At 34.1% G+C, this 27,665-nt stretch overlaps 1 protein-coding gene across 7 annotated transcripts in view; it reads right to left on the reverse strand.

Moving 5' to 3' along the window:
• Window positions 1-27,665, reverse strand: part of LOC114929197 (protein Skeletor, isoforms B/C) — a 69,932-nt gene that overhangs the window by 5,683 nt on the left and 36,584 nt on the right. For 6 of the 7 annotated variants that reach the window (XM_029300644.2, XM_029300647.2, XM_029300643.2 and 3 more), the window contains exons 3-11: window positions 25,426-25,651; window positions 23,950-24,064; window positions 4,046-4,284; window positions 2,690-2,870; window positions 2,184-2,204; window positions 1,725-2,085; window positions 901-1,221; window positions 455-578; window positions 55-346 (exon numbers count right to left, since the gene is read on the reverse strand). In XM_029300644.2, coding sequence (XP_029156477.2) covers window positions 55-346; window positions 455-578; window positions 901-1,221; window positions 1,725-2,085; window positions 2,184-2,204; window positions 2,690-2,870; window positions 4,046-4,284; window positions 23,950-24,064; window positions 25,426-25,651 — 1,880 coding nt within the window. The remainder of the gene's footprint in view (window positions 1-54; window positions 347-454; window positions 579-900; window positions 1,222-1,724; window positions 2,086-2,183; window positions 2,205-2,689; window positions 2,871-4,045; window positions 4,285-23,949; window positions 24,065-25,425; window positions 25,652-27,665) is intronic. The other variant, XM_029300648.2, reaches the window with a different exon arrangement.

Here is a 27,665-nt window from a genome sequence, read left to right on the forward strand (position 1 = left end):
TGATCAAAACACCCTCACCCTCCTTCAATTTTTTCTTAAAATAAAAATTCATACCTGATAGTAAACTAAGTCTGGTGTGTCCTTTTCTACGGTCCATATGAGCTTGGCAGGTTCACCCTTGTCGCACTTGAGTTCAAGCGTGTCAAAAAAGCTCTTGAACGTGTCGTAGTTATCTGGGTCGTCCACCTTAGTGCGTTTCCATTCGCAGTAACGACCGGCTGCAGTCGGATAGGAATATCCGTCTTCATACTTCATTCCAGCATATATCTTTTGTTCCGATTGGTCATCATTGGTTTTCTGTCCGAAACCACCCGCCGGACTGTCAGTTATGTAGAACGGATGATACCTATTGACGAATTATACGTGTCAATGTTGTGGCGAAGATATTACAGCGATATAGATCTAATGTGTGTGTGCTTTGAAAGATGTCAACGCGAATAAAAATGCAACTCACTTAGCAGGATTGGCAGGATCGTTTCCACCCTCCACGATAAAGGTATAATTTCGACCTCGCACGACGGTGATCTCCGGGATCAACAAGTCATTGATATACCACGCAATGCCCCAAGAAACGGTACCTAGATTACAATAAAGATCGCTGATCAGCAGTTTTAAGCACTATTATTAAAATTTTATTAATAAACAAAGTTACAAATAATTGTAAGAGATATTCTTTAACAGGTTCTTTGGTTTTTTAACTATCAGAAGAATAGAATAAAAGAAAGAAGAGACTAAATTTTATTCTTTGCAAGATTATTTTTTTTCCTGTAACATTAATTATTAGGAACAAAACTACTAGAAATTTTAATATTTTATAACATTCATAATATAAATACACATTTAAAAATCGGAGATATAAATAGAAAATATATTAAAAAATATGTATAAATAAATACATACCTGTTATTCCCGTGTATCCTCTTTTCCCACCAGTCGGTCCTATTTTTGCGTAAAAAGTATCCTGATTTGTAATAACGGCGGGTGTCCAAGGTTTGATCTCAAGAGCGTCCGGAATATTGTATAGAGAATTTGTACACTCGTGGACATTGCTTGACGTAAAATCGATACGAATATCCTCAGTGGTCTTATCGAATCTCTCATGAGCATTGGCTTCACCCCGTGAATTCAGAGGTCCGATGGCAGCGATCACGCTCGTTTCCCTTTCCGGAATCATCCTGTCTTTCACTGGCTCGTTGGTTCTCAGCGGTCGCCTATACGTAACTGTAATTGAAATAAATCGCATATGATTATTCCTGCATTTTGTATAATATTGTTTATTATATAATACGCTCTCTTATTTTAACGTAAATGTTCCCAGAAAGAATTTTCTATATTGATTGGCATATTGACAAGTTGCCATTGGCATTTAAATAGACGTCAATAATATTAAAGATCAATTAGTGTATTATAAATTAAATATTTTAACTACAAATGAAATTGCAAATACGCACTTATTTGACGCCGCTTTATCACTCTAATTTATTTAATACAATTATCGAGCACATGCACATGTCAAAAATTACTTGATGTCAATTTGTGTTACTGTATAGTTTAATACGAAATCTCGTATATGTGTCTCTTGTGCGCGGGAAATCAATATTGAACCGTATAAAGAGTAAAATATCGAAAAGAGTAAACGCGTATATCGTCGCAAATAGCTACGATATAGTATTCTCTTTGTTTCGATCGCAATATAAAATTCACATACGACAGTAGAGATGTACCTGTTGTTATGCCGTTCTTTCGTTCTCCCTTCATGAACACCGCATCGTTCCTCCCACCGACCCTCTTATCCGGACACACACCCCTTTTGCCGTCGCACTGAGCGATGTCCGACATGTAGTAATCCTCGGCGATAAATTTGCCGGTTCTATTGTCGTAACCGATCACGACGACATCGCCGCCGATCATCTCGGCCTGGCCGTCTCGACCCGAGAGCCCGAACGCCACGTACTGGTCCTCCCGAATGCGGCCCGAAACCCGTATTTCTACGTCCTCGCCTATTAACTGCCACATCACTTGAACACGGCCCTGCAGCATCTCCTTACAGTTGTTCACCGGCTTCGGCGTCTGTGTGCTGCTGGTCTGAAAGAGGAAAGATCGCGAACTGTGATTTACGACTACGACGGATTATACGGTCGTCATATCGTAAAATCGTCCGTTCATCGATCTGCTGTACTTACTGGATTGTACCACCACGGCGGCTGCTCCATTTAAAAATCGAGAGCAATATGTCATTAATAAAGTGGCGATCGAATTTAAATATAATGATATAGTGAGCGAATTTAAATAATATAAATATGATAATGGTTTCGCGGTTATAAAAGACGCGCACAAATTGGGTAATTATTGTAATTAAATTTACGATCCCTTTGATATTATTTAATTAAGAAGACATTATACGCAGCTGCCCAAAAATGGCCAAAAGCAAAAGACCTTATACTGACGCGAGTTCCATTAAACTTAAAATATTAGCGGCAAAATTACTACGTGTATTTTATCAAGTAAAAACGTAAATGTCCCTCTTCATAGTACATTCAATACGTCTGTATTACATAAAACGAAGCTTTTCATCGTGTCGCTCAAAGCCGCGTTTATTATCATCTCACAGTTAATGAGGGTACGTAAGGTACGAAAGTTCGGAGCGTATACATCAAGCCGGTGGATTGGAGAACTCATTTTAGTTTACCGTAATTTTCGTTTGGCCGAGGGCCGGAGGAACGTCGAGGTCCCTTGGAATTAGAACATGGCCGAAATTGTGTCTGTATTCAACGCACCACACCGCGAGCCAGTTGATGTCGTACACCGTCAAGTTTCCCGGCAAGACGATCTCAATATCTTCCCCTTGATATCCTCTCAATGGTTCCAAACTGTCCGTAAATGAGATTAACAATATTATCTCGATAAGTTGAATAATATTTTAAATTTAAAATATAAACTCAATTTTCCTTTTTTTATACTCTATCGAAAGATACCATATTTTCTAATATAATTTAATATTTAAGATCATTTTATTTCATTAAAATATATTATATAAACGAAGAATAATATATACATAGTTGGAAAATTTGTGTTTTCTTGTTAATATGGTCCTCTTAAATTTTTCTGTTAAATATTTAACACATTCATCTGTTAATTTAAAACATATTGCTGTTGTGTTAATTGAACTCAAATGTTTAATTATTAAAACAACTGAAAAAGTGTAAAAATAACAGAATGTGTATCTATATTTAGTTTTACATAATAAATATGTTTCGTATTATTAGGGACAAATTTTGTCTATTGAAGTTTTACAGAAAAAATGTGAATTTTATTCTATATGCTATAATAAGTGGGGATGATAAAATGTAAAATTAACATTTTTTAGTAAACTTTTACATTGAAACTATGTTAATTTCATACAAAATTCATTTCAAATTACTTGAAACTTTGCATTTTTTTGAATTATCAAATTAACACAAAAATTTCTGTGGACCGTTTGGAACGTAATATCTTAAATTTAACATAAATTTTTCAACTACGTATCATACAAGATTTTGATGAATTTTAATGAATAAATAATCTTATCAATTAAAATCACTTAAATCCAAATGCTTCAATTCTACTTTATTCGCTCCTTGTACAATTCATTTTATTATGTCAAAATCATATTTGTTTTTTCGAGGGATTGGTCACTGAGGTAATTTTTCGTGCAAGGGCTAACTAATTCAGCGGTAATTCAAAGGAAATTTTGGGTAATCCAAGATAATTTTTGGTAATTCTAAATAATCTTTAGCAGTCTCAGCTAATCTTGGTAACTTGCAATTTAATAGGAAATCTAAGTAAGGGTAATATCAAATAATTTATAAGTAATTCTAGGTATTCTTAAAAGGTATTCTTAAACCAAATTTATGTAGTGGTGTATGTCTGTACACGTACATACACCATTGCGCATTGCTCTCGCGGACGCGCCGTAGAAAGACAATCGATTTTTTTAAACTAATGAATTTATATATACAAATTAAAATTTATTTATAGTTATTTTATTGCATATATTTCAACTGACCTGCCCATTTCATTCGGGACCTTGATACCAAAACGATTGGGTTCCGAGCCATTGCCAACCCAGAAGTAAGCGTCCGGGCCGCCACCGTCGTAATGCAAATTCGGAATGTAGATGGTTTTACTATCGAGAATACTGATGTTACCGCTGCGAAGACCGTGCGCCAATCTCGAAAACTCGGGAAGTACTTGTAATTTCGGTACTTTCAAATCGTAGGGTATGAAAACGTCGCCAAAATCGACCTGGAATATATAACAGATAGACATTTACTTTACATATCTATTTTACATATACATAATTCACGAACTCTTTACAATTAAAATCACTTCGCAACTTTGCTAAATTTTTTACAGCCCTCAAATGTGAAATTTTATTTATTATTTATTTATTAATATTTCAATTATTTATTTCAGCTGTAAGTAAAATTTATAAAAAGTATTTTTACAGTTCTAGACAAAATCAAAAGGAGCTAAGTCTTGGATCTTGATACGACACTATACAGTAATGATTATAAAAACGATTTTTACAGTTAAAAAAACATTAAATTTTATTTCGATTTACATATATTGAAAAATTTTGCAGTCTTTGTAATTGGAACTATTTTATCAAAATCGTCCCGACAAAAACTCGCTAATTTATCCTACCAGAGATATGCATTTACACCCCCGCAGTGTCGTCGAAAGAATCGATCTATCATCCCCGGCGACTGAGTTGACGTACCGATGAGGGGTTTCGGCTCGTTTATATTCTAAGTTCCGTCAAACGTCTCAACGTCTGAGAGGAAGAAGTCGAGAAAAGAGAGGAAAAACAGAGAAAGAGAGAGAAAAAGACAGAAAGTAAAGAAGCGAGTTATCGGTCGAAGGTTCGTAAAATCCGAGAAACGGATTCTACCTTCCTTGGTATAGCGAGCGGGGCTGCATCCGTTTTCTTTCTCGAGAGAGCGTTTTATGGGAGAAAATTCAACATTCGCGCGACGATTTCTCAACTCATTCCGAAACCCCGAACAAATCTATTCGTGAATGGCAAAATAGCGAGCTTCTATTATACCCAGCCTTTCTCGAGCGGATTTTCCTCGTTTTCTGTCTCGCGAGAATAATATAATCGAGTTTCTGCTAAAAGGAAATCCTCTTTTACATATAAAAGCTCTCTTACATAAGCAAACTTTGCTATTTCAAGTTTTTGAGATCAAATCTTTTATAATTTAGAAGATAATAAATTTTCGATATACATTGATAAAATGTAATGTATAATTATTTTGGAATAATTCAGAATTTAAAAATTAAAATTATATACATAATAAAAATTCGGCAAATTAAAATTATGTATAGATAATATAGACATTCGATTATAAAATATAAAATTAAAATATAACTGTTTAATATAATACTATAGCATCATTTTATACCTGCATTATTTTTTTAAGGAAAATTATTGAATTGTATTTCTCAAATTTGTATTAGTATTTTAATATCAGTTTACTATACTAACAATAATTTGCTATTATAATTAAACTTAATAATAAAACTGAGTTTGATTTATGAGTCGACACAATTACTTTCACATGTAACTTCCTACTGTATTAACAAATCTGCTTATAAATTCATGTAGTATATATATATATATATCATTTCGTTCAATTTAACCGACAAATATAACGAATATAATTACGCACGCAAAGCAAAGTTATATCAGTCTTTGATAATAAAATGTTAAAAATTGCAACGTATGCATAACAATTATTATCGCAATGCATGTATAAAAATACATTAATTAATTATGCAATGCATATAAATTCATATATAAATTCATATATAAATTTGTAACAGAAAACAAAAAAAAAAAATAGAATTTTTTACAAGAATCTTTCGATACCCCTTGCGATGTGCAGTCTGTCTCTTTCTATTTTTTCTATTAGATGAGTACATCCCACACGTCTGTCACGGTGCGCGTCTCGCGCGACACTGGTTCTCGTACGAGATATCGCGACTGCGAGACTGATGGTCACGTGATCAGTTTCGCGCGAACCGTACAGCGTAGCGGACGCGTACAGACGCGCGAATCTAATGGATGCGCAGAGATATTTTGATCGAAAAATTCTTGTAGAAAATTATTTTTTTTTGTTTTCTATTAAAAATTTATATATTAAATTTTTATGAATCACTTATAACTAATAAATATATTTTTATGCATGCGTTGCAATAATAATTATACGTGCATTGCAATTTTTAAGGTTTTATTATCAAAGAATAATTTTACTTTGCGTACGTAATTATATTCGATTACACTAAACAAAATGAGCAAAAAAAAAAATATATATATATATATATAAAGAGATACATATATAAAAAAATAGTTCTCAAACAATATAATAAAAATTCGGCGAATTAAAATTATGTAAAATATTAATAATTTAAGACTTGAATATTAAATATAATATTGAAAGAAAGGACTAATTAAGAGCCTGGCGCAAGGAATAGTGCGCAAATAAATTTGTACATGTGAAATTTAGATGGCAAATTATTTTCTTTATTTAACGTTTCGATTCCTATGGTATTGGACAATCTTCAACAACTGTCAATTACATTTTATATCATTATTAAGCAATTTAATCTAATATGAGTGTAGTTAATAGAATGCATTATGTATTTATTAAACTCGTCATAGCTCGATCCTCAATTGAAAGTTAAGTCAGTGACCATGACTATGACGAGTTTAATAAATACACAATGCATTTTATACACTCGCATTAGATTAAATTGCTTCATAATGTTATAAATATGTAACTGACAGTTGCTGAAGATGATCCAATACGAGAGACCACGAAACATACGTTAAATAAAGGAAATAATTTGCCATCTAAATTCCACATATACATTAGCGCACTGTTTCCCGCGCCAGGCTTTTAATTAGGTATCTCTTTCTTCCAATATTATATTTAAAATTATGTATATTATATTTAAAATTATGTATATACATAATAGAGAAATTCAATAAATTAAAATAATGTACATAATAGAAATTCGGCGAATTAAAATTAGGGTCATATTTCATAGCATCAAGCAACTGTCATCACAAAAATTAACAGTTTGACAGTTGTAAAATAAATAATAGAAATTAATAGTGCACGCAAAGCGCGCACTTGTGTTGTTTAATAATGTATAATTCACATAAAAAAATGTATCTATTTTTCTTATGTCACTTAAACAAAATCAAATATATAAGCACATACATACATTGAAAATTTCTGAAACTAATATGAATTTAAGAATTTTTATTATTAATGTCACATAGAATTTATATATTTAAGTCTTGTAAATTTAAAGGGAAAAATTCGACGGAATTGAATGTAATAACATATACACACATTATTGTCTATAATCATGTAATCCCATTTGTATATTTTGCATGCTTGATTTTAAAGATTTGATGAGACTTTTTCAGTAATTGCATCGTAATAAAATTATGCACTATTATCCTCGCAAATTAAAATAGAAATATCATAATCAGCAGTTAAGAATCTCGCAATTCTGCATTCCAATTATGATCAGTAATAGGTTAATTAAAATTAAAATGGATTTAATTGGGGACTGCTGAAACAGAAATTGGATAAATGATAGTTTCTCCGCGAGAAATTAAATCAGGAAAATGTTGTATTCGAGAAAAGAGAGAGAGAGAGAAAGAGAGAAAGGGGAGTAAGAACCCCGCAGCTGGTAAATAGTTCGCTAAGATTACGTCTTTGAAATCGCGATGCGCCATGATTTTCTCTGGAAACAGCTTCGCGAGGAATATGCTCTGAAAGTTATACGAAGTACATTTTACAGAATTCTGCGTGTGGTATATACAAATCAACGAGAACGCTCAGAAGTTTCTTCAGTTTTGCAGAAGTCCCTTCGTGCGATGTACGGCCGTACGGCAATTTCATCTCTAACAGGCACAACTGGCAAAGTGGCTGGAAAATTTAACATTTGCATGCACCCGCACCATAATTTACATTTCCATTTGCGAGGAATACTTTACTCCTGTGCGTTCCGAAGTTTAGAAGCTCCTCAGTTACGTAATTAATTCCCTTCTGGCAACGTCGATCGCCCTCCTTAACAAGTTATCAAACATATCCCAAAATACTAAATAAATATAGATGAAGCTTAGTCAACGACAAAATTTTAAGTTTCCCCCTATTGTAAAGCTTATTATTTCTCTGGAAATGAAAATTGCAAATATAAATATTAACTAACAATAAGATATATCTAATATCATATAACATAATTATATATGATGTGTATAATTAATTTCAATATATAAACATTTATTTAAGTTTGTTTGTTAAATGCATATTTTAAATCATATATGTTTGAATTTCGCTCTATTTCTATCTGTTCCTAATTTGTATAATTTGCAAATTAAATGTATAATTAGATTTATAATTATGACAAGCTATTAATTGCCTTATTAGTTCGTGATTTATAATTCTAAATTTTATGTGACCTTTTGCGGAAACAAATCTACAAGTAGTGGATTTCTCACGGTTCGTTTTGAAACTAAATCAGCGACACGCAGCCACGTACTAATTTCATCATTAATAATAATTATTATCGACGAGTTGAGACCGACTCCCACGAGACTGCAAAATTTGCATGCGCATTAATCTCATTTCGTTTAAGGGCTCGTCAATCATATCTCCCTCGCCTAACTGATGGTTCGATGTACGAGTCCAGAAATGTTTTACGAATAAGTAATAATGGGCTTAATGGCATTTTGAATAGAGCTGTACTTAAAATCGGCCGTCACACTGCACTTCTTTATTATAGTCGAAAAAAATACATGTATCCAATACTATTTTATAGCATTAGCATATATAAATCTCGATATATACGTAATACATACCGAGATTAATTTAAACTATTTTTATCTGCAAAATAAATGTGACATTTCTTTTATCGATTACTAAAAAAATCAACTAAAAATAAAAGAAAAAAATAAGAAATCTATAATTTGATATCAATAGGTTTATAAAAATAATAAGAAATAATGTTGCGATATCATTGTAATTGTAAAAAAATATTTTGCAGAATAATTGTATTTTTGATTGATATTTAACGATTGTATTTGTCAAACGCTATCCAACAGAATATTATATATTATTATTATTTTCATTGCAGAATCATACTTGTTTGTCGTAACATAGTTTCTCCAATAATTTTAGAGTATATATATATATATATATATATATATATAATTGATAATAATCACGAATTGCAAGTTCAAAACTGAATTTATGTTGGCAGAACTTTAATTGATTCCGGAGACTGCGGTAATCGCTCTTTGTAACGGAATGACAAGAAATTACTCTGTTCAGCGACATTAACCTCCTACGCGTCGACGTGTATATCGACGATAAATTTGATAACACCTACACAGTTCCTTCCTTAATTATCGATAATCACTGATATTAAATTGGTGAGACACGGTGAATACTCGAATATTTTTCATTCAATAAAATAAACGCCAACTTGTCGACGTTGATTCCCATTCTCTGCGTCACAACTTTTTAATAGACGAAATATAATTCATAAAATATGAAATATAGTCTCATACGAGCGCACAGATAATACATATAACATGCGTTTCAAAAAGTTTTTGGCGTTAAAAATGAGGTACGAATATATATCGGAAAAATGTACAATATTTCCACATTTAATTCCAACGATTTCGCGATTATTTTTCGTTCGTTTTTATATTATTTTATTTATGTCGAACGATCTAACAAGCATAAAATAATGCTGCGCGATTTGCGAAGAATTTTTATAAAAATTGGAACTAATTCGCGCATTGCAACAAAACAATTAACATTTATATTGTATATTCAGTAGAAAAAAAAATTTTCTTGTATACAATCGATAAATTATCATTTTTATCAGATTATTTTTTAGATTAATAAAATAATTTGCAATAAGTATAATTAGATAAAATAAAATATTTTGTGCAACAAGAGGAAACTCAGTGCACAATTTTGTATATTTCTTTCTATAGAAAACGTATAACGATACATTCATGTTACGAACAGATTATCAAATAATCGACTGTTACCAGAACTTTAAATCCACTTGCTACAGATTCAATTGCGTAGATATTGGAGAGAATACATGGTATGTATTTCACTCGATAACTAAATATTGCCAATAATTAAGTGAACGGCACTCAAGTCAAGTGTACCCTCAAAAAAATCTGCGCGAATATCGACGCGCGAATTATAATTCATATTACGACTATGTGCAAAGTAATTTTCATATAGGTTGAAAAACGGACTGATAAAATAGAGTGAGAATATATGAATGTACAAAATACACTGAATTATTCTCTGCAATTACAATTTATTTCCATTTTCTATCTTTTCTAGTAAACTTTATAAACTCAAATTTAGCAATCTATTATTTAAATACGTAAAACTTTAAAAACTCACCTGAATATACAGACGCATATTTAACTGAAAGTTGCAGCATTAGGCAAAACAGTAGCGTATAATTTATTTTATGAGAGAAATGGAGAGAATAGAATTTCAAGTTGAAAAGATCAGATTTGGATCAATTTTTTCTCGAGTTCTCTTTGAAAAAAAAAAAAAAAAAAAAAAAAATAGATTAGTTCTCTTTTGCTCTTGAATCGTCAATCGAGATCAGAACCCAGACTCTTGATCGTGACATTGACGCTCCATTTATTTTCACGCGAAATCGACATGAGAGTATTGAACAGAGTTGGTGGGTAGCATTTTGGAAGAATTTAACACAAGCGGGGCCTCTTGAAATTTTATTTGACTACCTACCGTCTAATCTTTTCGGAATTATTTTCCCGAGAAAATGCTAACTCCACGCTATTTTCAATCCGATTATCCGTGACTGCTACGAGGGGGATGCGTATCTCCTAGGGTTTATAAACTGGATCGCGATGATGTGCGGGGTTCCTCGTCAATCCGATACCTTTGATGTAGCCCTTACAACCCCGGACCCCGAGGTTTCGAAGCAGGGATCGCTCTGCAATGTCCCCTCCTTCCTAATAGACTGTTTATCTCGTAAACTCAGATTTAAATTCGGATTAGAGACTATTATGCTTCCGTAAGAGCGTGTGCGTTTGTCAGAAACGCAGCTATCGTACAACAACGACTAAAACACTATATTGTGTGGGATGTCTGTAAACGCTCCGCTTGTCTTTCCTTCTTCAAATATTTAAAGAGTCATATATATCGAACATTTACATTTTTATGTCAAAAACCACTTAAAAATTGTCCGAATTATATTGAATTAAACTAGTAATTAATTTACTTGCATATGTTTATTTTAAACTACTTGAAGCATGGAATCTTTTATATACATTTTCTACCCGTGTTATTGATACATGTGCATCAATTACATGCACAGCTTGATGATATATTTTGTCAGAAGAAAATGTGTTCTACATTTTTTGTTTCACATTTTCTGACGCGATAAACATAAAATATTTGTCTCCAAAATTAATAAAATGTACGAGATTATGTGTAAATTTGATCGTGAGAAATTGTCTTGGATGCACTTGATTAAAACATCGGATTAACTTGAGCTCCCTGTATTCACTTTCACCGAATGTTGCGGCTAATATGATTTTCGAGTATAACTAACAAAAAACTGGAGATGTTTGAAATACTTTTGAATAAAATTAATATAGACTCTCCTTTTAAATAATTAAAAATTTATGCCATTTTTTAATATTTCTTAGAGAAAGAATTTGTTTAAAGAATAAGCACTTATTTAAAATAAAACAAAATATTATTTGATATCGAGCAAATGCTAATTAGCAACTTTTTACTCATTTTCTTATTATACAAATTTCTTGATCATCTGAAATTTCATTAGTTTCTTGTTACAACTTTTAAAGTTATTAATTCTGATAGTAAGAGAAATGAATTAGAAGACAAGTTATTAGAAAGTAAAAGATAGACTTTATTTTCAAGAACCGTGCTTTCATTCTTTAAACTCAATAATTGTTCAAATCCGACGTATTTTTAGATTTATCGGCATTAAAAAAATGATCAAAGAAAAATGAGAGCAAATCGAAGAAAACATTCTATAATATAATATCCATTCAACCTAGTTTTTTTATCTTTTTTTTTTTTTTGACGCGTTATATGCGTGGTACATTTTTACGTGCAATTACATTATATTTCATCAAATTACATCTCAATATATTCTATAAGTAGCACGAAATATTAATAACCAATATCGATACTGTTAAAAATATCGAAACGTCTAATAAGTCAATATCCGCCTTCGCTCCAGGAAATGAAATAAAATATATAATGCGTCTCTCTTTTTTTCTCTTGCGCACGTATTATGAGGGAATGGAGCTTTTCGTCTTTCCCTTCCCACGCAATTGGGATCTGTGCGTTACTGATACACCGTTATAACCCGTGGGTGGCTACTCGAGCAGTCGATATTCAATCAAATAAATCCCCCTAACAAACTGGAGAGTCACGGATAGCATCGAGAAACAATTGGAGGAAGGGAAAGGGAGATAAAGCGGTAGCGAGTCAATGAAAGAGAAAGAGGAAGGCAGTATATAAGGGAGAAAAAGAGGAAGGAAGAACAGAGAGACGGGAAAAAAAAACGAATGAGTACGAGGGAGTGTATCGCGAAGATTCGGGTCCCGAACCGAAGCTGTATATTATTTTAACGCCTTATCAGATCCGTGTATCATCCCTCAGTCGTGCAGGGGCATCGTCCCCCACAACATAATCGCCCCCTGTCGTGAGACACACGTCCTTTCGGAAATTGAGACATCGGCCCTCGTTAAACGCCGTGCAATCGTGTCGTTCTTTCCAATAGTGGCGACCATTCTACCGAATAACTGCGGCAAAGATGTGTGTGACAATGCAGTTTATAGCTTCTGCAAACTACCATTCTTTTGCAACTATCGATTTTCGAAGAGACTGTAGTGCTCTTATACGATTGTAGTAATAATGGTGCACAGATAGCCTAAAATTGGTCCTCCGAAAGTACGAAAAAATTGAGCAAGATATAAATAACGATAGATGAAATGAAGATAAAAAGAATTCGAAGTAAAAAAAAAAGGAACGTAAAGAAAAAAAAGAAAACAAGAAATAGCAAGAAAAAAGCCATATTAAATCAGAGCTCGAAAAATCAAAGTAAGAATAATACAGAATAAAAATAGGTAATAACTACTGAATAAAAGTATATGTATAACTTCGAAATTGCGGTGGAATTTGATAAAAAACGAATTTTTTATTGATTCTAGACTAATTTCCTAGAATCAACATTGACAGATTAGTTAAAAAATATTTTTCCTAAGTGTGCTAAAAATTTTTTGCTAGATAAAAACTGTTTTCTCTCTCTAAAGTAATATACCTTCCAAATTTGAATTCTCTTGAAAAATCTCATACGCATATAACTCCTTTCTGATCTTGTTTCATCTAAGCTTTATTTGTCGAGGTCTGTCAGTGTTATCATAGTTTAACATTTTCAACAATATATACTTTCTCGTGATTACGACGATGCCTGTTAAAGAGACGTGAGACTTTTGCGAATTATGTAGAAAAGTGTCAGATGATATCACCGTTCAACAAGGGTGAAATTCGCACTAAAGGTACGGTCTTTGTGTAAACGTGTATCACCTTGCTTAACAAGATCGAAACGTATCCTTTTACGAGCGTTCTATAGAATCCCAATTCAAAGTCGGAGGACGAGCAATTGGCAAGAAGGCGAATCAAGAGAGAAGGAAAGACAGCGCGATAGAGATAGCAGGTTGAAATTCGAACTAAGAAAGGCCTTCTATTCGCGAGATCGTTGGACTTTAAGTAGGCGATAAATTAAACGAGTCCTCGGCACTCTCCTCTTTCCCCTCTCCCTCTTTTCCACCCCTCCCTCCGTCTTTCTCTCTCTACGTAATACGTCTATATCTCAGCCGCCAGATTTAATGGAGTTTTTTTTCAACCAGGAGTTTTACTATCCCGCGGATAAGCTCTTGTTAAATATGTTCCGCTGGGCCAGTCTAATTACGCGGATTTCGAGCATCGTTCAAAAATTCACTTCCAGCAGAGGGATGTTCGAGGAAATATAATGAATAAATTGATTCGAATTTTCATCTACAAAGTCTGCCTGCAGAGTACAAATATCGAAATGGCATGTGTTAGCTAGAAGATAAAGACTGAACACCAAAGTGCCAATAATTATATTCACATTACCAAAAAATTTAATATAGTTTGTTAATGTCGAGCTTATACGACTCTTACACAATTTTTAAATCAGTAAAATATTCTCTTACCGTATTCAAGGAAATTTGAGTTTTTGAGTTAGCCAACGGAATCAACCGAGTATACATATATTAAAATGATATCCTTCATTATCTCATGTAATAGTTAAAAAATTAATAATTATTTCTGAATATAATTATTTTATGAAACATTTTTTGACGGAGAACTTTTTAATTAAGTTTTCTCATTTTTCATATATTATATATATATTGTGTATATTATAATACATTATATTTATATTAAATATCCAGAGCACAAAACTCTCAAAGCACAAAAAAGGTCAAAATAGTCAAGATTTTTTCTACGTTTTGCAAAAGCATCCTTCTTCCGTAACTTCTAAAGATGACTAAACCGCCCTCCCATCTCCAAGGTATGCTATGACAATATTAGTAGCAGTGCCCATCCATCCCTCCGTAATACGAATGACGAAACTTTCCCAGCGACAGAAGGACCGGTGGGCGGTCCTTCGGGATACCTGGAACTTTCGCAAGCTCTCGTCCAATCGGCGTGTTGGAAGGCAAGAGAGATAGATAGAGAGACAGAGCTAGAGGATATAAAGAGGGTTGCAGAAGAGGAACTAGCCCCTAGGTTGAGGAAACAGAGATGAGCTTTTTCGCCGGATAAAAAAATAATAACTTTCACTGTATATAAAAAATAGTTCTCTGCTCAACATAAATAATATAACAACATTGTTAATAATACAAAACAATTTCTAATTATATTAATTTTTGAAGTACAAATAGGAGCAATTATAGAGGTTTCACAAAAATACAAATAAAAAATATAGTGCAGTTCATACCATATTCCACGTAAAAAAATAAGGTCTAACGTAGCAAAGCCTAAAACAATGATATTTGTGTCAGATATTAATTGCTGAACGAGGTAGCGTTTTTCGAACAGAAAAAGATACATGTCTGTTTGTCTGATAAAACAAGTTGGAATATTTATTATTACAAAATTATATAATTCATATACGGATAAAAAACGGCTTCCTCTTCGTTGTTGGAAACTATTTTCGTAACAAAGTTGCAAATATAATGTATCTCTCCCTTCTTTACATTTTTTTAGATATTTTAAAATTGTAAATAATAACTGCGCGAAAAATTGTCTCTTCAACTCGCGACAGCTATTTATCGCGCTGAAGAATTTTAAACTGGTTCGTACGCCAGCTACTTCGATTTATCCATTCGAATTTCCATTGATACGCAGAGCGTTTCATGGGCGTGTGTATACGTCAGTGCATCGCTGTGTATTTGAGATACAATCCGATACATCGGCATACATCAGCTGAAATATACACCCACGAAGACGAGTCAATACGTAGGTGATGCTAAAATGGCGCACGAGATATTTAATGCCCTTCGACCTTACTATTTAATGCCGTCGAGATTACACGTATATTCTGTATATTTGACTTTGAAGTCGCCGATATTACATTTGATTAAATGAGGTTCAATTTATTACATGAATTTTCTTCTCCATAAAATCTTTCAAATCGAAGCCTTTTCGAAGCCTTTACCATATCCAATCATTATTAAAATAATGAAAAATATTAAATAATATAATTGGATAATCTAATTAATATGATACAAATTTATAAAAAATATATATACAAAAAAAATTGAACGCATTATTGTGAAAAAAATATTACCCCAGTTTTTTCTAATTTTTTGAATGCAAAAGTGGTTGAATACGAATACCATAACTGATAAAGGTAAAAATTGTTCTTTTTAATGTATAAAATTATTTTAAAACGTAATTTATTTCATCAAAAGTTTAGTTAAATTTGCGCATATCGAGAAGATGTATGTATTTCGATTAAAGGATAACGTCATTATATTTCTCACCTAATATAAGACAAAATAATAGACGTTATAAAGAAAATTAATTGTAGTTTAAATGATGCCACATGTAAAAGTATAAAGACAAGTTTTAGGTTGAATGTAATAAATCTAGTAAAGCCAATCAATTTCAGACTGCATAATCGAAATCGTTAGTTCCTCGAGAAGATGCCATCTTCTCGATCAAAAGCTCCGACCTTCGGAAACAAACTCCTGGCCTTCGACCTCGACACCGAGACCATTGAAGGAGAGGGTGAGAGGGTGATCCCGTTCAAAATGGCGGCGCTCGGAACACGGAATACCGCAACATGGGCAGAAATGGAGGAAGAGAGACGACACCTGTGCGAAGGGCAAAGAGAGGACACACGCCAGACAGTCCGAAAGTGCGAGAGAGATAGAGGCAAAAATATGGATATGGAGTGAGATGAAAAAAAAAAGCACCCCGTCATTTTCAGGAATGGAGCCGTGAATAGATGGAACGAAACAACGTAGAAACGAATGGTAAAACGAGTAGTCAGAATCGCGAGACGACGAAGAAGGATGGGGTGGAAACGTAGAAAGGAAAGGGTTGCACGGCGAGAAAGAGAAAGAGAGAGAGAGCCGAGACAGGACGAAGATGGGTGATACCTGCGGGACGGCGAAAGGGTAAAGAGAGTAAGAGAAAGCGAGAGGAAGAGAACATCCTCGGCTACCATCCAGCCAGTCAGCCAGCCCCGGCCAACATCGACCGGGTATTGTCGCGTTTGCGCTTGCGCCACTGTTATCCAGGACTATCAACCTTGCCTCAATTCCTGATCGTCCGTTTTCCGTGTTCCCGTCCGCGTTCGTACTTGTGTATGGGACTATTGACTAGTGTGCGAGGGTGCCATTTGTACGTATACGTATGTATGTATGGGTGTGTGCGCACGTATATATATATGCATATGGACACGCGGTATCCGCGCAACTCGCGCGTATCATCCCCCTGTGAAAGCGACGCGTTTACGTGCCGGCCGCGATCACGCTCGACGTCGAATCGATGGACGTCAAGATTTCTCATGTATGGATAGTCATTTTCTACGTGATGGTCATTTTCTACGATGAAGCTCCAAATATCCGAAAGCCGAAACGCGTTATCGGAGAACCGGTTGTTTATCGAGAGCAGCGTTAAATTTTGCGCCGCACTACAATTTTGTTCAAACTTTGTGTTAATAACGAAAGTAACGTAACTCGTCATGGGTTTATTGTGACAGACAAAAACGTACGAGTTTATTTAATCGAAAGAATTTGAATATAATTTGTAGTACAAAAACAGAAATATATTTGAAACGAAATTTCTTCATTTTATTATTGCTTTGATAATAATAATTAAAAAGTTGGGGATTTAAGAACTTATATTTTTTGTAAGCAAGACCTTAAAATAATTGAAAAAATTTTTGACAAATGAATAGAAATGATTATAAATTTATAAAGCGTCTTGTAAATATAAATCCATCTTTACGCATCAAACACTAATTAGAAGAGAGAATTAATTCTTCAAAACTTAACTAAATTAAAATTGAAACTTTAGAACCATCGCAAATAAATTGAATTTTATGATTTAATAAATTTAATTTCCCATAATTCCGATCGTAATGAACTATAGTGGCAAGTCGTAAATAAATCTCTTAACTAATTTGTCCGAACCGATTTGTACATCGACGTTGTACACGGAATCGTACTGCAACAATCGTTAGTGCATCAGCCGGTGATAAGTCGTTTACCGATTTGTCAAGATTATTAATGGCCTTATCGATAGATAGATGCTTTACATCCAACTATACACTCGATTTATTGTACTTCAACAAAATTAGTTCTACGAAAGAATTCCAATAAAGCAATAATAACGCGAATATTAATATAAAGACTGATATAATATAAGAATCGATATATATGCGCGCGAGAGATTTGATTTTTCTTTTAAAAAAGCACAGAGAGAAATATCAATATATAACTTTCTATGTATGATCTATGCTAATATCTAGAATAAAAACATATTTATTCCAAGTGTTTCAGATTTCAAGAAAATATCTGAGATCCATTAAAGAGACAGAGAGATGTATGTCGAACGTTATCGAAGGATAAAAATATAATAATAAGAAAAATATATATGTGTGACACAGATCGCATGAATGATGTGAGACGATATTTCAAGCATTATACGTCCGAACTAAAATCTCGTAAGACCCTTTTCCAAATACTCTGCGAGAAGGTATCGTGGAAACCCCGTGTCCCGATATGAAATCGATTATTAACACTGACTTAGGCGAAGGACCGGCGAGATCCAGCGGCATCGAGCGGCTTTCGAAGTTATCCGGTGTGCTTGAAAAGCTCTCCCGGCGCCAATACAATGAATGATGTCAATATAGAGAAAAAAAAACATTTCAAAGCTTTTACGCATACCGTTCGTGAACTTATCAATGTCGCTTTTATGTTTCATATTGTTGACGGCATCGCAAAATCACGTGTCACAAAATTTTATTATTCCGCTGAAATGACCGATGGAATTTTGACCGGAAATGATTTTATCATGAGGTATATGCAAATATTTAGCCTGATATATGATGAAAAAGCAATGATAAAACGCGACATGATGTATATTAATGTATATTAATAATGCATCTTATAAATAATAAACTGTACCAGCATTTAACGAAAATTTTGCGCTACATATTTTTTATTACCATATTCCCTTTTTTCTTGGTTCCATTAAAAATTATTTCGAAACAATATTGTCAAGTCGCCAAATGTAAAATAATACCGAATTGTTGCAAATATAATAAAAAAGTAATAATATATAAGAATACTACAACATTTTTATATATTCACTGAAGAATAAAAAATACAACATATTTATATTCACTGATCATTTAAATTTTAAATCATCTGTAATAACTGCAGTTTTTAAATAAAATATTTCAGCATTTTTATATTTGTAAGAAAAATATTATATACATAAGAGAAAAAATTACGTATAATATAGAATGTTAAAGGGAAAGGTATTTCTTTCAATAAATTATATATTCAGTATTTAAGATTGTTGAAAAAAATATCGAATGCTAAAAATTGTAGTATTGCATATATTAATGTTAAAAACTGTCTGTACGATATCGACATCGACGAGGATAAGCTTACGTCTGATGAGAACGCGATTCTCCACTTGTGCGCTCTTTTGGGACTCCACGCCAGGAATCCATTCTAAGCGGTTATTAATTGACGCTCTCTCAGGCACAGGGTCGGATCGTCCACTTGGTGCCAGAAGCAATCGTACTTCGTCATCCCACTTCGAAAACTATGAGGCATTTAATTAACCCCGGGATACCCACAGAAAAGAGGCCGGAGAATTCACATGCAAATGTCGTGTGACACGACTATGGAACAATCATTTCTTTTTCCAACTGGAACGGCTAGCAGAACGAACACCGACTTCTGACACTTTGCGCGAGCTAGATTTCATTCGAAAATATCGCCATTTCAGCGAGAACAGAAAATTCTCCAAAAAGACATAAAAAAGAGACGTCAAAAATGTCTGTCTTTTCCTTTCGCATTAAAAGTTTTACTTTCTCAAAAATAGCGTTATTTTTCGAGTGACAAGAAAATGGCCAGAAAAAGTAGAAAGAAACAAATTATTGACTCATTGTATTGAGACTTGAAAGTCTCGTTTGGAAACGTTATCGTAATAGCCGAAATTATTTGTCATTTCGATAAAAAATATTATATACCCGATCGAAATAACTTCGAATTATCCATTTTATAGATAATTTTAATTTATGATAATGTAACACAAACAATAAACACGCATAATGCAAGATCGAGGAGATAGTGTAACGTGGTATCTGTCTTTACACGATTTGTCTTTGGTCTAATCGGACATACGAATGAGTCACGTTGCGAAACGACGAACGTAATCGTACTAATCGCGAGTGGTTCATGTCACGCATATGTCAGCCAGAAAGTGAAAAATGCTGTAATCAACCGAACGATGATACCCATAAAAGACGGACGATGTTAACGCGATTGTATATTAATTTTGTACCCCTAAAACATAATTTTATTATATTTTTTTATCTACGTATATAATGAATAATATTACAATTTATTAAAATATTTAAATAATTATTAGATAAAAATTTTCGTTATAAATATATGATGTAAAGATATGATATGATATAATATAATTATAAATTTTCATAATATTCTTTATGATGATATAAAAGCAGAAAATATAATATTAATTGTTAAAATTACTTATGAGAGAAAGAGAGAGAGAGAGAGAGAGAGATGCACGAACGCATTTTTCATTATCGTATAATTAGTCGTTTTATTTATTATTTTATTAATTTTAGAATTCTCTTGTAATATATGTGATATATAATAATTATGTAAGAATAATAATTTTAATCACGAGAAAATTACGTTTATTTTCATCGAAAAATGTAATTTTAATAATATTTAAAAAATAATGTGTTAAAACAGACAATTTGCATGACTAAATTTTATATACATTTCAAATGTTATATCATTGTTACTTATGCAAAGTATGCAACATTTGAATCCAGGAAATTAAAGACGATATATCTTAGGTCGCATAATTTACATTCTCACCATGCAACGCATCAAATGTCAAATTATTATATATACGATTATATTCAACATTTTTCCAATAAATGGTATTTATAAGCCAAGGAAATAGAACATTGTCTGAACTTTCGCTCGATCGATAGCATTCCACTCACGCATTTACAATGCAGAACGTAAGAACGCGATTAATCGTGAGTAAGAGTCATCGAGAGAAAATGAAATATTGAACAGCGCGAGAACAAGGAAAACGGAAGAGCGAGATGACAAACCGATCACCAGCTTTCAAATTCCTTTGCGAAAGATGAACTCTACTGCTCGAGATAAGATCGCAATGGGATGATAGGGGAGATCGTTTTCACCCTCTCGCAACATCTCTCTGCGTACGGTACACGCACACACATAAATACACGTATATACGTAAAAGTGATGCGACTGTCCGCTTCGGACGGTGGTCGAATGATGAGATAGACGAAGAAAAAAATTACTAAATCCTACCTGAATCAGTGGTCTATTGAGCGGCGGTTTGATATTGCTAAAGGATATCTCTGTTCCTTTGAAAAGAAGCTCGACGGATTTGGAAGGAAGAAGGATACGTCGGAGAAGGGAGATGTGTCTTTGAGAGGAAACGGAAGAAGATCCCGAGAGTCAGGAGGAAAGAGGAGTCGAGTAGAGGGTTTACTCTGACAATACATCCTCTCTCCGGAGGTAACGTAAGGAAGTGCTGACTGATAGACAGCTTCTGTCTACCAGATATCTAAGCAAAACCTACATCTTACTTCTGTATCCTGTATATAGTATCAGCTTTTGCAGAGGGAGAGAGAGAGAGAGAGAAATCCACTTCTTCCGCAAATCACAGAAAGAGAAGCACGCACGTGAAAGTCGGAAATCTTCAAAATGTTTTAATGGTGTTCACTATATAAGATTTTTCCTTTGTGTTCGAGTGTGATCAAGAAATCTTATTTCATCAAAAACGTTTCACGTTTTTGAATGGTAGCGTTATTCAGAATAACCTCCGACAAACATCACAAAAGGGAAAGATTCGATATATCACATTCTTTGACATTATATTAAGAATATGATGTGAATAAAAGGAAACCCCGTAAAGTAGTTCATATTTAATTTTAAATGGTATCTACATTAAAAATAGAATACATTCCACGAAATTTAAAGAAAAAATGGAATTAAACTTTCTCATGAAAAGCGTTCTTCATACTTATTATTAGCTTTCTATATATTGCTTTTAGATATATATATATATATTTATATATAAAAAATCGATTATTTTGAATGAGAGATGTAATTATAATTCGTTTATATAATATAATAATTTATATTTGACTTAGAAAATAAAATAAAATGATAAACATATAATGAACATAATATATGTATATACAAATAAAATTAATGAAAACTATATTAAATATAAAATTACATGTATATATATATATATATATATATATATATTTGTTATATATAAAAATATATAATAAAATAATCGATCAGCAATAAAATGATAGGCAATCGTTCGTCATTATAACAAGAAGGCTTCTTCTGTTACTACCTTTTTATATGAGGAGATATAGATCAGAAAAACTTGTATCGTAAAATCTTTCCACCCCGCATTTACGTTCGTCGATCGGTGGGGCGGCGGCCGTAAACGAGAACAATTTCTACCAAACCCCGAACGATGACTCGCGGCGATCGTAATGGGACACCCGGTAGAATGGACCGTAGGCGGCGGACAGCGCGTTTTGCGGTGACAGAGCGTGTCTGATGGAGGGTTGTCACGGTACGGGAGCACCCCTTAGACTTCGATATTAAAGCCCTCCTCTATAATATAAGAGCAAAAGCTCTGCTCTCTACCGTCGATATGCTCGTCTCAAACCTTTTCCCCTTCCACGAAAGGCGATATATCGCGTGTGTGTGTCGTTATATTCATACGTGTGCGACCGATAAAAGCTGGGGAAAGGGAAAACTGAAGGTAGAGTCCCGTTCGAACGTAGACTTCCGCGTGCACTGAGATTTTTAGGCATCGGCTAAAGCGAGAGAAAGAGAGAGGGAGAGTGGAATCTGTTTAAGAGGATATACCTTACGTTCTAATTTGTATACTTCTTCATGAGAGGAATTGAAAGAGCTAAGCTGGATTAACTCGAAAATAAACGTGCACCATGCAAAGGAAGGAAATAAATAAAATAAAAGAAAAAACACCGAGCTTCTTATTGTAGAATTAAAAGATGAAAAAAGGAAGAAAAAGAGTATAAGCTCGTGTGATTGGAAAATATTTTGGCACTCGATAAAAATATATCATTCATAGATTAGAATAATAATTTTTTTTTCAAATTTCGCAAAAGTTTGCAATATATAATGCTTGTAAATTTCAATATTCTCTCGTAGAGATTCTCGATAAAATGATTATCATTGATGTATCGTTTATATCGATTATTATTGTGTTTACTCGTCTGCACACGCGTGAAAGAGATACCCGAAAGATAAAGAGATGCCGAATCGTTTCGACCGGTGTTCACCCGAATGGAGAAGCCCGGGGAAAGCCGAAAAAAAAGAGAGAGGGCTTACCCACCCACACACGCACGTGTAGACGCGCATACACACGTGTCAGATCCCGAGACTCGGCTTCCGTATCCATCTCATACGCACCATTGACCCCGAATGCACGATAGAGAGCTTCCCTCTGAACCTTCTCAAAAATCAAGTTATCTCTATTTTCTGCGTGTCACGTGACGTTTGGAGTAAAACGTGCGCGATATGTAGATGAATCAAACAGGGGATGTCTTGATGAGTCTCGCGCGCGAGCAATTCTTTGAAGTAACCAATGCGAGTTCGTATAATCAAAAGTAATCGATGAGATACATACGTCATGTAATCGTATTTTCTACGCAAATTATTCATCACATTCTTGTTGAGCAAAAAAAGTAGGATAAGTGCTCAAAACATGGCTGATTGTAATCTTTTTACAATCATTGGATATAGCTTTTTATTTAGTGGTAGCAAGTTCCTATATATTTATAGTATTTCGAAAAAGTGTAGGACATATTTTATCCATTGAAATTTTGCTGACGAAAAAATTTAAATCTCACATTCTGCTCTGAAAATCAGCATGTGAGAAACGCGCGTAATACATTATTCGAGATCTTGATCGATCGTTGTAATTTACTCACCGTAAATCTCCTGCACCAAACGCTCAGCCACTTGATGTCTCGTATGCGTTTTGCTCCGGGTAACTTCAGAATAACGTCCGTGTGATTGTACGCCCCCAATACTCGTGGATCATTGCTAAAAAAAAGAAAAGTAAAAAAATGGATAAATTTTTAAATACAGATTGTGTAATAGAGCATAATTAAAACAATTATTGCGATAACTATATATAAATGACATTGAAGAATCGCACGAACAATAAGGACCAAAATTCTCTGAAGAGCAATAACAAAAAACTGTATGTTTTTTTTCTGTAATTCCAAAAATTGTTAACTGCTTTCGCGAAATTTATATCACCCTGTAATTAGAGTTATAAACTCACATTCTCCCAAAGGCATATACTTACAACATTCTATTATAGTATTATAGCTATTTAGATTTCCGAAAATAATATGGACTTGTGTCGTTCACTACAAAGATTGATTTCACGCCTTTTGATATCGCCGACGAATCTGCGCAGACGATCAAGGCAGCAGAGGTTTCCAAGGGCTGGGCAGGTTGTGCATGCGGTCAGGGATGTAGGAGGCCGAAAGGAAGGGTGCGATGGTGAGCGAGAGAGTGATACAGGACGAATGCGCGCGGCAGTCCGTAACCAAGGGATGAAATGAAATTCAAAGAGCCCGTTGCGGGCGCGGCGAAGGGTAACGTGGCGCGGCGCTTGTGTGCGAAAAGGAGGGAACAGAGGGCGAAGGGGATGAAAACAGAAAGAAGGCCGAACGCGAATGAGTCGTTATGCGCGGGAGAGTGCAGTTAATAAAACGGGAATTATACGCCAATCTCGTCCGTATCTCATCTACGCGAGCGCTTTATTACGTTTCTACTTGGCTGCTTTCTGTCTACTGTAGCACGTGTTTCGTGAAAAATTCTGCACGACAAGTATATTGGTTAGTATAAAGCATCGTATATACTAATCATTTTTTGCGATTATTTGCTCCTCAATCTTATATAGAGTATTTTAAAATTTGATCGATGGCATCTCTAATCAATTTAAAGACGATTTTTTTCTTGACAAGAATGTCGATGGAGGTTCTTTGTAAGTTTTCAATTTTTTTTTTATCATATATCTTTATAACTAAGTCGACAAAAATTTATTAAAATAAATTCCATCTTAAATTCACTGCAGAATATAGTTGTTTAATTTTTCACTCCACAAAATTCAATTTAACAAAGTCCTTTTTCCTCATTAGATTATAACTCGAAAAGTATTAACATTTTCACTAAAGAATTAAATTGGCCGAAAAATCTGTCGAAAAAGACATTCGATGATTCGATTGACAGATTAATGCAAATCAATTAATATTATATCAAAATATTTAATACTATGTTTCTTTATATATTTTTTATATATCTATATGCTCAATTTGATGTATCGAACAATTTTTCATAAATGTGTATGATAAATATAATATGCATTAAATATAAGTAACGTCAGTAATTACCTGCTGCTCTCCGACTCGGGATAAGGTACGATGTAACCGTCGGGATTGGGCTGAGAGGTGTTTCCGACCCAGAAATAAGCATCCGGACCGGTGCCGTCATAGGAGAATCCTTTTATAAATATCGTTCCATCGTCAACGGCATACACTGTACCTTTGATACCATGCGCGTATACTTGTAAAGGTCCGATCAATGTACCATAATAATTGGGCCCGTTCCTGGCATAACCTGGAAATCAAGAAAAATAACATAATATTAATAGTTATTACAAGAACTTTCTCTCTTATATATAAAATAGCGCGAAATATATATAACAAAATATATATATAATTTAAATATATATATAAAATATTTAAATAAAATATATATATATATATATATAATTTAAAAAACACAAGTGCCATTCAATATTTATGTATGTCTACCGTAATATATCTATTATAATTTATTAAAACGTACTTATAAAATTGGAATCGACGTAGCCTATTTTCTATATACTCATCGTAAATAATTAAGACACAAATATGTATAGTAACTTGTGTGTTGTGTGCAAGTTTTTCATAAATATATAAAATAATCAAAACTTATTTAATATTTTCAATTAATCTTAATTTTCAGAGTTTTTATTATTACGATGTGCATGCACTTGCACTTTTCGACGACGTGATAATATAATTTAAGCAAAGTTTCTCAAAAGACGAGCGAGTCAGTTTGCGAATTTTATCTAAACGATCAGCGGGCCGGAAGACCGAAGAGGAAGTACGTTTCACCCTCGTGATGTAGGTTGGACGCATCGCCGCCCCAATACAAAACCGATGCGATGCCACCTCAACAGCGCAAAGGGAAGTCGGCGCGGTTCCGTGATTTGCATGAATTTCATTTGCTCGACAGGCCCGTAAAGCCAGACGCGCAGCAAATGTATATACATACATCTCGAAAGATCCGCGGCAGTAAAGATCAGAGAGCGTGTGTTACGACTTCGGGGATCTCGAGAACGATGATCGCTTGACGCGCCTCGGAGAAGAGTAGTAAGTTTATAAAAGTCGAAACTGCGAAATCAAGAGTACGTCCGAAGGGTGAAAATACGATGCGGAAAGGAAGAATGAAATTAACAGATTAGGACTCGGTCCATAATCCCTAGACCATTTCTCGCTATTGCTTTAGAGACCTTCGATTCGATGTGCGAATGTATATAATGTACAATGTTCAATTGAATAATTACAATGTATAATAATATTTTATACGATATATTTTATGATATACTATCAAGACAAAATATTTTCATAAATTGTTACACATCTCTCGACTTGATAATAACGTATAGAAATATGTTTCAAGCATTTTCAAAAACTACACTTTTCTTAAAATCATAAATAAATAATTTCATTTTTTATAAAATATATCTATACAAAGTCACAAGTTCTATTAAATTTTCGACGGTTTTCCTTTTACGTGTTTTATCCTGTAAATCGTTATTTAACTTTAACCCAGAAAATCTGATAATTCGTCATATCGCTGAATATCTCATCGGAAAAACGAAACGTTTTCACACTGTGTCGTAAAACAATCGGAAAATTCTCTGAACGGCGATCGTTTAAGCGCCCGCGCACTGGAATAAGTGACGTGCGGGCGGTTCTGTATTTAAAGTAGCGACCCGTTAGCGTCGTTGTAACGCGTTAATTCGTCCCGGTGATTATGGATCCATTAGCGTGGCAGCCAACAAATAGCACGGTACAATCCAATAACCGTCGCGGCCCATAATAAAAGGGGAGGAACAGGTTTAGGCGTCAGTCGGGGGTAGTTTAGTCGGTGGCGCGTATAGTCGCGTGTACGTGTACACACACACGCGTGCGCGTCTGTGTGTACGGGTAGCATTCACACGGACACACGCGCGTGTTCACGGGATCCGCAAGGGTGGCTCGAATCTCCCACCCCAAACGCGGAACGCTCGTCGCAGATAGCGATCGTTGCGTTCATTGTCGCATCATCGTAATATCCTGCTGCCATAAGGGGGGGATTGGACGGACAAAGGGGTACCGTCGTCGACTGTGGACGAAGAAACCCCCGGGTGCACTCCGGAGTCTCCCGTCAATGTATATAGACGCAAAAGAACGGGGTGGACGACGAAAAAGGGTGGGATGAAAGCCTTCATTTCTAAATAGCGACGTCAACGATGTCTCGATCGGTTCGAGATGTACGGAAGCAGGTTACGGATATTTTACTGCCCAATTTTTTTTCATTT

Source organism: Nylanderia fulva, unplaced genomic scaffold (assembly GCF_048542155.1).
Source record: "Nylanderia fulva isolate GAGA-0341 unplaced genomic scaffold, ASM4854215v1 Scaffold14, whole genome shotgun sequence".
NCBI lineage: Eukaryota > Metazoa > Arthropoda > Insecta > Hymenoptera > Formicidae > Nylanderia > Nylanderia fulva.